General features: G+C 58.0%; 1 protein-coding gene and 1 long non-coding RNA gene across 3 annotated transcripts in view; one reads left to right on the top strand and one right to left on the bottom strand.

Annotated features, from left to right (window-relative positions):
* STK40 (serine/threonine kinase 40) overlaps positions 1-12,995 on the top strand; it is an 18,089-nt gene extending 5,094 nt beyond the window's left edge. Inside the window, exons 5-11 of one of the 2 annotated variants that reach the window (XR_001362563.1) lie at positions 584-636; positions 4,390-4,505; positions 8,204-8,348; positions 8,482-8,601; positions 9,022-9,106; positions 10,692-11,085; positions 11,747-12,995. Coding sequence is in view for 1 of the 2 variants with exons in the window: in XM_005868593.2 (XP_005868655.1) it covers positions 584-636; positions 4,390-4,505; positions 8,204-8,348; positions 8,482-8,601; positions 9,022-9,106; positions 10,692-10,910 (738 nt within the window). In the remaining variant the exon portion in view is untranslated. Of the gene's footprint in view, positions 1-583; positions 637-4,389; positions 4,506-8,203; positions 8,349-8,481; positions 8,602-9,021; positions 9,107-10,691 lie in introns of both variants that reach the window. The other variant, XM_005868593.2, reaches the window with a different exon arrangement.
* LOC106726494 lies at positions 649-4,382 on the bottom strand. Its single transcript, XR_001362564.1, has 3 exons — positions 4,160-4,382; positions 2,952-3,098; positions 649-2,033 (listed from the first exon to the last, which is right to left on the bottom strand). It is a non-coding gene; the product is annotated as an uncharacterized LOC106726494 (long non-coding RNA).
* Positions 12,996-13,336: the final 341 nt, after the last annotated feature.

Raw genomic sequence — 13,336 nt, 5'->3', positions numbered from 1 at the left:
GCAGCAATGGGCACGGAGCAGAGCCCAGAGCAGGGATCCCTCTCAGGCAAGGAGCTAAACATGAGCCTCCCTTCTTGGGTGATGACTGTGAGATATCCACTGGGGCCACAGCCTACCTCTGAGCTTTTCCTAGGATTGGAGGTGTCAAGTACCCCAATGCCCAGGTTAGGAGAGCCTCTTGCAGACTCACAGCTCCTGTGGGCCAAGCCTGCAGACTTGGTCTCCAGCGTCAGGAGAGTTCATCTCTGATTCCGGCTCCAGGCAGATGCTTAGTTTTCAATAAGAAGTTTGATAGAGGTGGAGAAAGGACTAGGTTTTCCCACTGGCTGCTGCCCTGAGGGGAGAAAACTGGGAACCCGCCCTGGGTGGGGCAGAGATTGCCTAAGCTCACCTATTACCCCATCCATACACATGGCTAATAAGGTCTTAGAATGGTTCTGGTCTGTCTGGGGCTTACAAATCAAGGCAGAGCCTTAAAAGGCATGTCACAGAGTTTTATCCCACCTTCCCAAACACCTTGCAGGCTGGGCCGCCCCCAGCCCTCACTCACCTTCATGGTGCAAACCATTTTGTTGTCTTCCAGAAAAACATTGTGCACAGAGACCTGAAGCTCGGGAACATGGTGCTCAATAAAAGGTGAGACCTGCTTTTCTTCATGAGGTAACTGTGGGGTTGGAGTAGGCTACATGCTGCATCTACCAGCTATCGCATGCCCGCAGGATTCCCAGGGGGATTCTGGCTTAAAACAGCCCACTTCTCCCAGGAATCCCAGTGGTGGGGGTGGGATGCCTGCTTCTGTTTTCTTGCTGCATAGAATATGAGGAAGGAGTCTTCAAGGCCACAGACAGAGCTCTGGGAAGGAGTGCAGAAATCCTCCCTGGTCCATTCATTGGCCATGCCTGGTGGGTGCTCAGTAAGTGACTGTTAAAAAGGACAAATGGGTGAAAGAATGACAGATGAGCAAAATAGGTCAAGGTCCCAGGAAGCAGACTCAGATGTGTGTGCAGGAGTTTTACTGGGGAGAGCTCTCAGGGAGGAGAGGGCGGGATCGGGCAGAGGCAGACGCTGAACTCTGGTGCAGTCCTGACATGGTCTCAGCCTGGAAAGCTTGAGAGCCAGGTGGCCCTTCAGATGTCCCAGATCAAGGCAAGGGGGCACAGGGCCCTGCACCCCTACTGGGGCAGCCACTGAATGTGGCCCATGCCCGAGGTGGGGCATAAGCTTAGGCAGTCTCCTTTGGATAAGGGCACTTCCCGAGAAGGACACAGCTACGAGTAGTCAGAAACCAACACTCCCAGCAGCCCGAGAGAGGGCCTTGATCTTGGAAGGGATCTGGTGGCTCACCCCGAGGGTTGCAGGAATACAGTCAGGGCTCCTGCGCTGTGACCACCCCAATGCCTCAAGCCTCTTAGTCTCTGTGATGGATTTGCTTCCAACTCTCAGTTCTCTAGGCCCCTTCATTCGGGGAAGGTAGTCCAGAGGTCACACCTCTCTTGAGTAATGCCAGTGTGTGTGTGTGTGTTTCCTTTGATTGCAGAACACCAGTACCTCATTCAGACCCCTCGTCTTGGCAGCAGTCCTTTAATCTGACAGTCCCTTCTGTGCTGGTCAGATGGAGGTTCTGGCCCCCTCCCTTGACTCCCAGCTCTTCTGGAAGAGGGCAGAGTGGCATGGTGCAGAGAGACCCACTCTGAGAGTCCAGGGCCCACCCCTGTCCTCTCCAGACCTTGCTTTCATCCTTTCAAAGTCAACCTGGAGGCGCTTCCACCCCTTCATGCCCATCAGGCCAGGCCCTAACTCCAGCTGGAGAGGCAGGCAGACAAGCTGGAGGACTTGCCCGGTCTTCACAGCAGAGGGTGCTCCCGGGGAGGAAACGGGAGAAGTGTTTGCCAAGCAGCACAGTGGCAAGTCCGCCCTGCTGTGGATGAAAGGCACGGGTTGAAATCTGAAATCCCCTTTTGGGGTTATGTGAGGTTTGCTGTGGGTTCCTCTTCCTCCTTTCTTTTTGGGTAGTCAAATTGCACACCAAGTTCCTAGAAAAGGAGAATAACACTGTGGTAGCCCAAAGGGCCATAGCTAAAGAGTGACTCACTCAGAGCGGATCCTGCTGACACAGAGCTCCCTTCATCCCTCACTTCCCTCGCCCCTTCTGCCAGGACTGACGAGCCTGGGGGGTCTGGACTCCCAGGGATCTGTGCACCACCCAGCCAACTTGGGCGGTGGTGGCCCGGCAGGGAGCGTCGCCAACCTTCAGGAGGTCTTGGAGCTGACCATGTGGTTTCCTGTGGGAGAGGCTCCAGGGTCCTCAGTGGGCAGAGCAGTGAAAGCCAAGTGGACCCTGCTGCCCACCCTGCAGAGTCTCTGGCACGTTTTCCTCCAACCCCCCCCCCACACCCCCCCCGCGCGCCTCACACTTGCTAGTAGAGGGCTGGCAGAGGCACGTGGCTCCAGGGCCTGTGGACACAAAGTGGCACCTCTCTCCTGCCCCTCAGACATGGTGCCTTTCCCAGGGTTCTCCTTTGGCAGCTTCTGCCCACTGTCGGGGGATGACATGCTAATCTGAGCTAGCAGTTAGTAATCAGTGACTGTTCGCCAGGCCCTGGGCCCAGTGCTTGCCCTGAGATTAAGTTCTTATCTTGTTAAACCCTAACACAGTCCTGGGAGTTAGGTGCTAATATTTTCCCTGTTTCACAGACGAGGAAATTGAGGTTTAGCAAGATACTAAATAGCATGCCCAGGACCACACAACCAGGGAGTGGCAAAGCCAGGAACAGAACCCAGGATCTGACTCCCAAGCCCACCAAACTGCCCGCTGCGCTGTCCTCCCCCAGTGTCCCCAGCCTCAGAGAACGCCTGCAGGAGGCGCTGCAGCTGCCAAGCCGTCTCTGAGCAGGGAGGAAACCCAGTCTCTGCTCTGGGGACCATGCGCTTGAGAGGCTGAGCAGTCTCACATTCAGGACAGTGACATGGCGGTTCAGGGCGGGAGCCATCCACGGCTTGACGTGCAGTGATCCCTGCCTGGACCCTTTGCCTGCTCTCTCAGGCTCCAGCTGCCCTAGGGCCACCAGTCTGACTTCTGTGGCATCTGACGGGCGGGCCTGTGTGGAGAGGAGAGTCGACATTTCCATTCGGAATGCAGAGCACAGACTGGCCTTTGTTTTGCACCAAGCCCTGTGCCAGCAGAATTCCCCGGAGAGCTGAAAGGCTCGGGAGCATTTTGGACGCAGCTTCTGGGGAATTCCGCCCTCAGCCCCACACGACCTGCACTCTGAGCCGACTCTCCATCCTCAAGAGGCGGCCCGCGGCCCCTGTGCTGCTTCCCTGCCAGCGGCTGCCAGCAGAGCCGGGCAGTAGCCCCTGCTCGTCTGTGGGCAGAGAAGCACCCTTCCTCACTGGCTGTCCCCAGTGGGGCAAAGAAGCCTTCCCTGGCCTCTTGGAAGGGGACTGCCCCCCTAACCCCCGCCCCCGCGGGATGTGAGGTGTCCTCTCTGGGCCATTTTGCTCACATGGTGAAACTCCCAGAAAGGATCAGAGCCCAGAGCTGCTCTCAGCCACGACTCCAATGGGGGATCCATGGCTTTCTAGATCAGGGGAGAATTTGAAGGGCAAGGCGGGGAATGAGAGGGTTGGGGACTATCCAGGACACAGTGGGCACGTGGGTTAGTCTACAGGGCAGGCCCTAGGGTCAGACAGACCCAGTGTGGATCCTGTTCACTGCACACTAGCTGTGTGACCCTGGACAAGTCCCTGCACTTCTCTGTGCCTTAGTTGCATTGTCTTTGAAATCCCTCTTGGCGTGTGAGGGTTGAATGGAAACAGTCATCACCAGGCACTGAGGCCAGTAAGTGCTCAGTACGCATTCCCTTTTCAGACTGTCAGTGATGCGGATTGATAATGACATGGGGGTGACCAGAGGGCTCAGCAGACGGAGACAAAAGTGGCACCTAAGGGTGGGCTCCACAGCTCTGTGGGCTTTTCCTCATGTGGAAATGCGGGAATTGAACTATCCCTGATCACTCCCAATCTAGACGTGATGTGAGGTTGTTTGGGGACTCCCTGCAAATTGTTCTGAGCTTGAACTGTTGTCCGCCCCCCCCCGCCCCCGCCCCAAGACTCAGCTAGGGAAGCAGGTTCAGGGGAGCTCCCCTTAAACACTCACCGGGTCAGAATGACTCAGATCCCTGCCTGGACGGCTCAGCAGGTGGCAACCAAGAGTGAGTGGCCAGAGTCAGCACCACGGGCACCCTCCACACAGCCCCGGGAAGGCAGCGAGGGCCTGGGGAGCAGAGAGGATGTGGGCATGAGTCCTCTGCTCACTGGACAGGAGGTGAGGGCAGCAGGGGTGTCATGGGAACCAAGGTGTGTTCACTCTCTGCCTCCCACTCCCAGGACGCATCGGATAACCATCACCAACTTCTGCCTCGGAAAGCACCTCGTGAGCGAGGGGGACCTGCTGAAGGACCAGAGGGGCAGCCCCGCCTACATCAGTCCCGACGTGCTCAGCGGTAGGTGCGGTGCACAGGCAGTGGGCCCAGGCCAACACACAGCCGGCGCCGGAGCAATTCACTCCTTCCGCAAACCCTATCTGTGGGCTTCGTGGTGGCTTCAGCCAGTGCTGTCCTTGGGGCCTCATGGAGGAGGAAGACAGCAGTGGCCACACCAGTGCACATTTAGTTACTCTCTGAGATTAGTGCTTGGCAGGGAAGATTTCTATGCGTGTAAATAAGGCACTTGAAGGACTTCCCCAAGGAAGTGACATTTGAACTGAGATGGGAAGGATAAGTGGGAATCATGGGGAGTGTGACCAGCTGGAGGCAGCACAGCACATTGGAGGAGAACCGACTGAAGGCCCTGTGGTTGCTGCTCAGAAAATGAGCCTGGCTCAAGGCCAGAGAGGTGGGCAGGGGCCAGACCATGAAAGGGCTGATGGAGGCCTTATTGAGAAACAAACGTCATCCTTTATTTCAAGTGAAAAGGAAGCCATTGAACAGGTCTTCACTGAGGGTGCCAGGATGAGATTTGCATTTCAAAGACATCACTCCCTTCGTTCTCATTCACTCACTCATTCTGCTGGTATTCCTTTTTTACCGATGAGAAAACCGAGGCTCCGAGAGATTAAATCTCTTGTCCAAAGTCATAGCTAATAGTAAACCCGGAGGCTGCTCAAGCCCAGGCTCCTGTTTCACCAGAGGTTTTCTTTCCTTTTCCCGCTCATTCTTTACCAAATTGGGTCTCTCATCCTGACCCCGTAGGGGACCAAGGATTTATATCAGCTGCTGTCTATTCCATGTGAAGAAGGTCCAGGGTTGTCCCCGGGGTGTGTAACCACCAGCACACACAGGCGTCCCCTTCTCACAGTCGCAGAGTCGTCCTTGCCTTCCTGGGAAGCCGGCTGCTGTAATTTACCATAAGCATCTGTAGTCCCCTTGGAGGCCTCCCCAGCCCAGGCTTCTCCTGGAATGCCAGGGCTACCCGCCTGTAGAGGGTAGTGGTGCCACTCTCCAGACCTGGGGGGTTTGGAATCCCTTCGGCCTCTGCTGGAGGACTCTGGGCAACCCCTGTCCAGCTGGACACCCTCCATGAGAATCCCCAAAGCATCTCTGAGGGTGAAAGGAGCCAGGAGGAACAACCAGGTCTGTGGGGTGTGCAGGCCTGGGGGTGGCAGGGCTCTCTGGTCAGGACTGTCCTTAGCAATGCCAGGCTACGGTGGCCTCCATGTGCCCACATGCCCATCCAGGGCAGCTGGGGTAATAAGGGCCAGGCCAGACCCTTTCCTGAACACCCCCCCACCCCCCACCCCCTCAAAAGTCCAATTGTAGCAGTCACTGGCTGCTGCCCGTGGCTTCTCTCTCTGGTCCTTCCAGACTCATCCCCATCTTGCAGGATGAAACAGACACCCACTGCACCAGAAAGAGACCCAGATTGGGAGACCAGGGCCCGGGCTCTGACACTGGCATTGCCAATTAACCAGCTGTGTGACTTGGCCTTCACCCCCTCTCTGAGCCTCAGTCTCCTCACGGAAACGGCCCTGCCTCCCACATTGTTCAGAGGCTGAAGTGCGATGCTTACGTACAAGCCTGCATGTGGGTTCTGGTCGCAGGTCTGCTGCTCCATTTATTCTGTGTGCCAAGCACAGCCCGGGCCTCGGGCGTGGAGCTGAGTGAAGGCAGTCATGGCCTTGCCCTCGTCGAGTTTATGGTCTGGTTAATAATTGGGACCTTGGGAGAGTTACTGACCTCTGTGGACCTCAACTTTCTCATCCGTAAAGTTGGGAAGCTAATAACACCTACTTCATTGGGTCCCTTTGGGATTAGATGAGGCCTTAACCTCGTGTCTGGCTCAGCAAACATTAGCTGGCATCATCATTACTAAAGGAAAGCTTGAAGGTTAGTGTTTCCCCAGAAGCCAAAGCTCAGGGGAAGGTCGCCTGCTGGTCAGAGCTTGTCTGCTAGAGGCGGCACCCGGCTGTCATCTCAGTCCAGGGCAGCTCTGGCTGGCGCGGTTCCCCACCCTCCTTGGCTGAGGCTCCATCTGGGGCATCTTGGTGGGGACCACCTTCCCGCTGCTGCAGGAGAGGCAGTACCTTCTGTGGAGCGGCACAGAGCTAAGCGCAGTGGCCCAGTGGGCTCTGTTGGTTTCCCACTTGGTGGAGCAGGGCCTGGGAGCAAAGGTCAGCATCCAGAGTTGGAAAAGGGTGGGGCCGTGCTGCCTCAGGGCGAGAGAGCTGGGCAGAGGCTCATCTGCACACAACTGCCTGCTGCACCAGCCTCAGCTGCCTCATGGGGTCGATGTCTCTCTCCGCCACTTAGAGAAGTCACAGGCTTGGTGAAGGGGGTCCGTGGTACCTTTTGAAGCGCAGGCTGAGGTCTGACAGCGCCTCGGTGCACAGTCCCATCCCCTTAAGCTGCTTGACCTTCAGTGGGCCTAGGGGGGCCCTTGGGAACCAGTGTGCTCCACCCCAAAGGCATCTCCAGCCACCCAGGAGGCTTGGGGACCCAGCGGAGGTTGTCCCGGCACTGCCTGGTGCCCAGCAGTGTCTCCTCCACATGGGAGGGCTGAGTTGTGTCCAGGGAACCTGGTGCTGCAGAGCCTGCTGGTGTCCCAGGCACTGGCGGCAGGGGCTTTCTGAGAGCTGGAGAGCTGGCGTTGTTCCCACATGCTAGGTATGGACCAGTTCAGGCAGCAGCTGCGTGTGGGAGGAGCTCTGCTGTTGAGGGTTGATGGACAGATTGCCCTGGCAATGGGAGAAGCAGGGCTTTTCCATCAGCCATGTGACCTTAGACCAGCCGTGGGCAAACTACGGCCCGCGGGCCGAATCCGGCCCGTTTGAAATGAAGAATAAAACTAAAAAAAAAAGACCGTACCCTTTTATGTAATGATGTTTACTTTGAATTTATATTAGTTCACACAAACACTCCATCCATGCTTTCGTTCTGGCCCTCCGGTCCAGTTTAAGAACCCATTGTGGCCCTCGAGTCAAAAAGTTTGCCCACCCCTGCCTTAGACAGATCACACCCCTGGGCCTCATTTTACTCTGTGGACAAACAGAAAATATCTAACTCACAGAGCTGTGCTAGAGGGTTAATGAGATACAAGTGTTTCTTCCAGTGTTAGCACCAAGAGTTGACCCAACTGGACAGTCATTCCCTTAGCCAGTGAGAGCCCATGCTGGGTGCTGGGTGCAGGGCTCGGTGGGGAGCGAAGCAGAGGCCCCTGCATGTGAAAACTTGCCTTCCCATGGGGAGATGGGGGAACAGACAAGAAAGGGGTCCTTACAGGTTGTGCTCAGTGCTATGAGGGAACCGTGATGGGTGTGGCTGACTTGTCCAGAGCCGCACAGCTTTGTTCCACATGCACATTGGCCACCTGCTCTGTGAGCCGCTCTGCTAGGAGCTGGGCCGAGAGCTGGCAGCCCGGCTGGTGCTTTGAGGAAGAGGCAGGAGGCAGGCCCAAGGTGGGGTATCACCCTGCCAAGCTGGGTCTCCAGAGCAGGAGCTAAATCCGCCTGAAGAGGCGGCGGAGAGGGGGGAGGACCGGGTAAGAGCTTGCTCTGGGAGGAAGGGGGGCAGGGTGACCAGAAGTGAGGGTGGTAAGGTAGAGGGGTCCCTGGATAGATTTCAGCAGGTAGCTGGTAAGCGGAGGGAGGCCCAGGGCTGTCTCTTTCCGGGGTTTGTGCTAAGTGGGTGCATCTGTGTGCCCACAGGCCGGCCGTACCGGGGCAAGCCGAGTGACATGTGGGCGCTGGGCGTGGTGCTGTTCACCATGCTTTACGGCCAGTTCCCCTTCTACGACAGCATCCCCCAGGAGCTCTTCCGGAAGATCAAGGCCGCCGAGTACACCATCCCTGAGTGAGTCCGGGTCACTGGGGAGGGGAGGGAGGCTCATGGGGCAGAGACAACACAATGAGGCTTGGAGTCCTGGGTCCGAGCCCCAGACCAGCCCACCCGACCTGAGCCTCCCCTTCTCCCCCTCCCCCATCAGGGACGGGCGGGTTTCTGAGAGCACCGTGTGTCTCATCCGGAAACTGCTGGTCCTCGACCCCCAACAGCGCCTGGCTGCCGCCGACGTCCTGGAAGCCCTCAGTGCCATCATCGCTTCGTGGTGAGTGGGCTGGTGCAGGGCTGGGTCCTGCCCATCCTGCCAGGAAAGAAGCCTGAGGTTGGGCCTGTTTCTCTGCCAAGCAGAGTCCAATTTCCAGATTTTCCCCGGGGGCAAGATTGGGAGGGTCCTGGCAGCGCTTGGCTCTAGCACCTCCTGCCTGCCATCGATGCCAGTGATGGAGGGCATTATCTCACTGAGTTCTTACCACACACAGCCTGTGAGGTAGAAATTGTCCCCTATTATTGGATGAGAAAACTGAGGCTTGGAGAAGCAGAGTTAATCACATCAGGAAGGGGCTGAGTTGGGACCCAACCCAGGTCTTTTGACTTCAACCAAGTCTTAGAGCAGTGAGGACCGGGAGCAGGGGCTGGGGGCTGCTTGGAGCCGAGCTGACGTGTGACGTGACTGCCTCCCCTGCAGGCAGTCCCTGTCGTCTCTGAGCGGGCCTCTGCAGGTGGTCCCTGACATCGACGACCAAATGAGCAATGCGGACAGCTCCCAGGAGGTGAGTTGGGAAAGGCAGACAGGTTGTTACCCAAGTCCTGGGGGACCAGCCTCCAAGGAAGGCAGGCTGGGCAGGGACAGAAGGTGGCAGCTCCCAGCAGGCCGCAGGGCCTTCTCAGCTTTGTCCCCAGCTCGTAGAGCGGGAAAGGGAGACCTAAGTTCTCGCCCTGTGCTGCCTGGGGCCTGCCTCGTCCAGCTCAGTTGGCAGTTCTGTGGCCTGAGAGAGGGCAGCTGAGGTGGAGGCCCCACAGCGGCCCAGCCCGGCCCTCCCTCAGCTTCCTCTTCCTGCCATGGGCTGGCCCTTTAAACAGTCACATTTCTCTGCCCCTCTGACTCACATGGTTCTCTCAGCCTTCCTGCTTTTCATTTTCCAAATGATTCATTTTCTCCCCGTTTTCTCTCTTCCTCTGTTCCCCACACTAGAGAAAGTGCTGGGCCCAGAGTGAGGGCAGAGACCTGGGCACAGGCAGCTTCTGGGTGATCTTAGGGCGCCCCCTGGAGGACAGAGGTTGGCCAGGCCCTTGGGAGGGATGCACTGGGCAGGGAGCACCAGGAGGCACCAGCCTGGGGCCACAGCAGAGCCTCCTGGCTCTGGGAAGAGAGTCCCAGGCGACCCCCAGCTCCCACCGGCCCCAGGATGTTCAGCAGCTGAGAGTGATCACCAGTGGCACATGAGGAATGCCCACACGGCACGTCTCGTTCAGTCCTGTGTGGCCTGTGCTCTTATCCGCGTTTGCGTTTCACAAGTGGGAACTGAGGTTCAGAGGTAAAATAGGTTTCCCAGAGCCACACAGCTGGGAAGTAGTGGAGCTGAGCCTTGAACCCAAGTTGATCCCATCGCCCTGCTTTCCCCAGCTGATCAACATCGGCACCTTCCGCTTCAGTCTGTCCCGTCTGCCTGGGCCACTCCAGGCGTGGGGCAGGATAAAGAAGCTCGGCTGCCCCGGGCCTCTTTTTGTTAATCCTCACTGAGGATATTTGTTAGAGAGAGTGGAAGGGAGGAGGAGGGGGAGAGAAACATTGATATGAGAGAGACACACTGATTGGTTGCCTCCTGCACGTGCCTGGACCAGGGCTGGGGATCATACCTACAACCCAGGTATGTGCCCTTGACCAGAAATCGGACCCGCAACCCTTCAGTGCACAGGCTGATGCTCTAGCCACTGGACCACACCGGCCAGCCCCAGGCCTCTTTTTTCACACTCGCCCTGCACTGGCCCCTCCCCGGTGCTTGACAGCCTCTCTGAGGGGAGATTACTGTCCACTTCGCAGGCGAGGAAGCCAAAGCTTCGGAGTCAGTGAGTGAGTTAGGAAGGGGAATCTGGCTCAGATCCCAGGTCTGCTTCAGGTGGAGTGACACCCAGGGTGGCCAGCACAGCGAGGTCCAGGTCGGCTGAGGGGCTTCAGGGGCCCACACACTCTGCCTCGGCTGGATGGGGTCCCAGGGTGTGGGGCCTGGGGACAGACCTCTGGAGCCAGGCGATCTAACACTTACTCCCTGCTCTTCTCTGTCCATCGCCCGCACTCCTCTCTCTCCTGCCCCCCCCCTCTATCTCCCTCCCTCCCTCCCTCCCTCTGCCTCGCAGGCGAAGGTGACAGAGGAGTGCTCCCAGTACGAGTTTGAGAACTACATGCGGCAGCAGCTGCTGCTGGCCGAGGAGAAAAGCTCCATCCACGAGGCCCGGAGCTGGGTGCCCAAGCGGCAGTTCGGCAGCGCACCGCTGGTGCGCCGGCTGGGCCACGACGCGCAGCCCATGAACCCCTTGGACGCAGCCATCCTGGCACAGCGCTGTCTGCGGAAATAGCTGCCTCAGGCTGGGGCACCGGCACCACCCGACAGGGCACCACCACCCAACGCCTCTTCCCGGCCCCCAGCCAAGGAATGCCCTGCTTTGGGTCAGGGCCCTGGAGTGCTGGACTCTCTCCGGGCTGGCACGGGGCCGCCAGGGACAGCCCAGGTCACACATGGGGTCAGCAGAGGTACCACAAAGCTACCTTTTGGAATGATTGCTTGATTGTTTGGTTTTTTAATCTGAGAAGCCTAGATAACTAATCTGCTTTTAATCATGACGTTTTAATCTACCTCTGTCTCTCTAACCATGCTGTCTCTGGACTGAGTGAGAGGGAGGAGGAGGGAGCCCCCCAGCCGCTGGCCCCCGGCAGCTGCTCCCCACAGTCCAATAAGCTGGAAGTGCAGCTCGCTGCTGGCTCTCCAAACGAATGCCCACTCCCCACCGCTCTCCCTGACCCCTCCCACGGTCACTTTTCCTCCCTCCCCTCTGACCCCAGGCCCCTCAGTCCAAGCTTGGAAAACCTTCACCTCATCTTAAGTGGAATTCAAATATATTTATTTTTATACTGAAACCAACTTCTCTCCCATCATCAGGTGGCTCGGCCCATGGTCACTCCCTGCCCCAGCCTGGCTAGACAGCAGGGCGTCCACAGCTCGCAGATGGGCCCGCCTCACCCCTAGGCTCAGAAGCCCCTTCTTGCCGGCCCCTCTCCACCTCCAGCCCACCAGTCCCTCCTCGCTTCTGGTGATGGGGAGGCCTTTCTCGACTTGGTTCTCTTTCTCCCATCTCAGTAGCTTCTCTGAGGTGCTGCACACTCGCATTAACCCTGGTTTCCTTCTCCACCTCAGCGGTACCGACGTAATGCCAACATAGATGTGAAAGAGGTGCCTGGGGCGGGCTGAGGAAGGTGCGCAGGGCTGTCCGTGGACAGGTGCCCTGCTGGCATGCCCTCTCTCCCCACACCCCTCTGTTCAGAGAATGGTGGGGACATCGCCCCCCTGCCCTTGCCTCGTAACAGACATGGTGTCGCCCAGCAGACTCCGGCCTGGGCTCTTGGAAAGAATTGTGGGAACTGGGGGCCCTGTCTGGCTTGAGAACAGCCCTGCTGCCCTTTTTGAGCCGAGATTTTGAAGTGGATGCCCGTCTTGCCAGAAATGCTGTTCTCACCAGAATGCCCCCGTCCCATGCTCCCTCACTGGACTTGGCCCTTGCCCAGTGCCAAGCAAAGACCTTCCCCCGCCTCCCCACCATCCCCCTTGGAAAGGCCAAGTGTCCCCTCCAGGCAGCCCTGGCCCTTGGGCCCTGCCTGCCTGTCCTTGCTCCCCAATGGGAAGGTGACCAAGGTCTGTGTGACTTTGTTTCCCAGTGCGAGCTGCCCTCTCCCCCAAAGCTGACTCACTGTGAGTGACTTGGGCAAGTTCCCAAACCTCCTCGTGCCTCAGTTTCCCCATCTGGAAAAAATGGGGCCACCTCTTGCCAGCAGTAGCAGGGCCACCCATGCCCCTTCCTCCCCACACCCCTCTCCCAGCACTTGGGCATCTCGTGCCTCTGCCTCAGTGGGTCTGAGGGAGCCCGCCTGAGCCTAGCACTTACTCCCCATGGGCACCAAGCTCTGCTCTCCCAGCCGTCGCTGCTGAGAGCCAGGGTGTCCTGCTGTGGGGCCGGGGATGCCCTCTTTCTATATTTATTTCAAAAAGAAGTCTCCTAAGGGAGTAGAAATGCAGTCTGGCCCAGGGCTCCCGCCCCTGTGACTCCCTCCTGTGAGGGCTCAGCTGTGCCCTTGCCCAGCAGCCGGCCAGACCCTCCGGGCTGCTGGCCACGTGTGGTCTTTCTCCTCCTCTTCAAAGCAATATCCTCCAGGTCTACGAAGCCCTATCAGACAGAGGTCAGCCACGTGTCTGATGACATTGCTAGCAAAGCAGACAAGAGGAGGTTGGGTCTGCCCTCACTGACTGTCACACGCTGAGAGAAGTCCAATTGTAAAGAAACAAAACAAAACAGAAAAAGTCACAAAAAAATTTGTATAAAGACATATTTTTGTACTACATGGGGACTCTTCCTGCATGTCAGCAATAAAACTTCCTGATCCGGAGCCACCGTGGCTGTACCGTCTGCTCTTCTTGCCCTCCTCTCCTGCGTCTGTCTCCCGCCAGCCGTTCTCCCTCCATCCCAGCAGGTGGGGCAGGATTCCGGCAGCTCTTGGTTCTGCCACCAGGTGCACTGGATAGGCACCGCCCCCGCCGCCCCCCACCACCATGACTGCCACCTGGGCAGCCAGCTGGCCACAGGCCATCACTGTCTTGAGTGGGGGAAGGGCCAGAACTGCCCAGCATTCTTCCGACAGGCTGGTCCAGCCTCCCCCAAAGTGCCCAAGGGGAAGCTCCCTGCTTGGCCTGGCTCAGCCGGGACCTGTGCAGGAAGGAGGCGTGGCTGCTGCT

The sequence above is a fragment of the Myotis brandtii genome, unplaced genomic scaffold (assembly GCF_000412655.1).
Source record: "Myotis brandtii unplaced genomic scaffold, ASM41265v1 scaffold274, whole genome shotgun sequence".
NCBI classification, from domain to species: Eukaryota; Metazoa; Chordata; class Mammalia; order Chiroptera; family Vespertilionidae; genus Myotis; species Myotis brandtii.
Note: the sequence above shows the minus strand (reverse complement) of the source record. Positions and strands in the feature narration are given on the sequence as shown.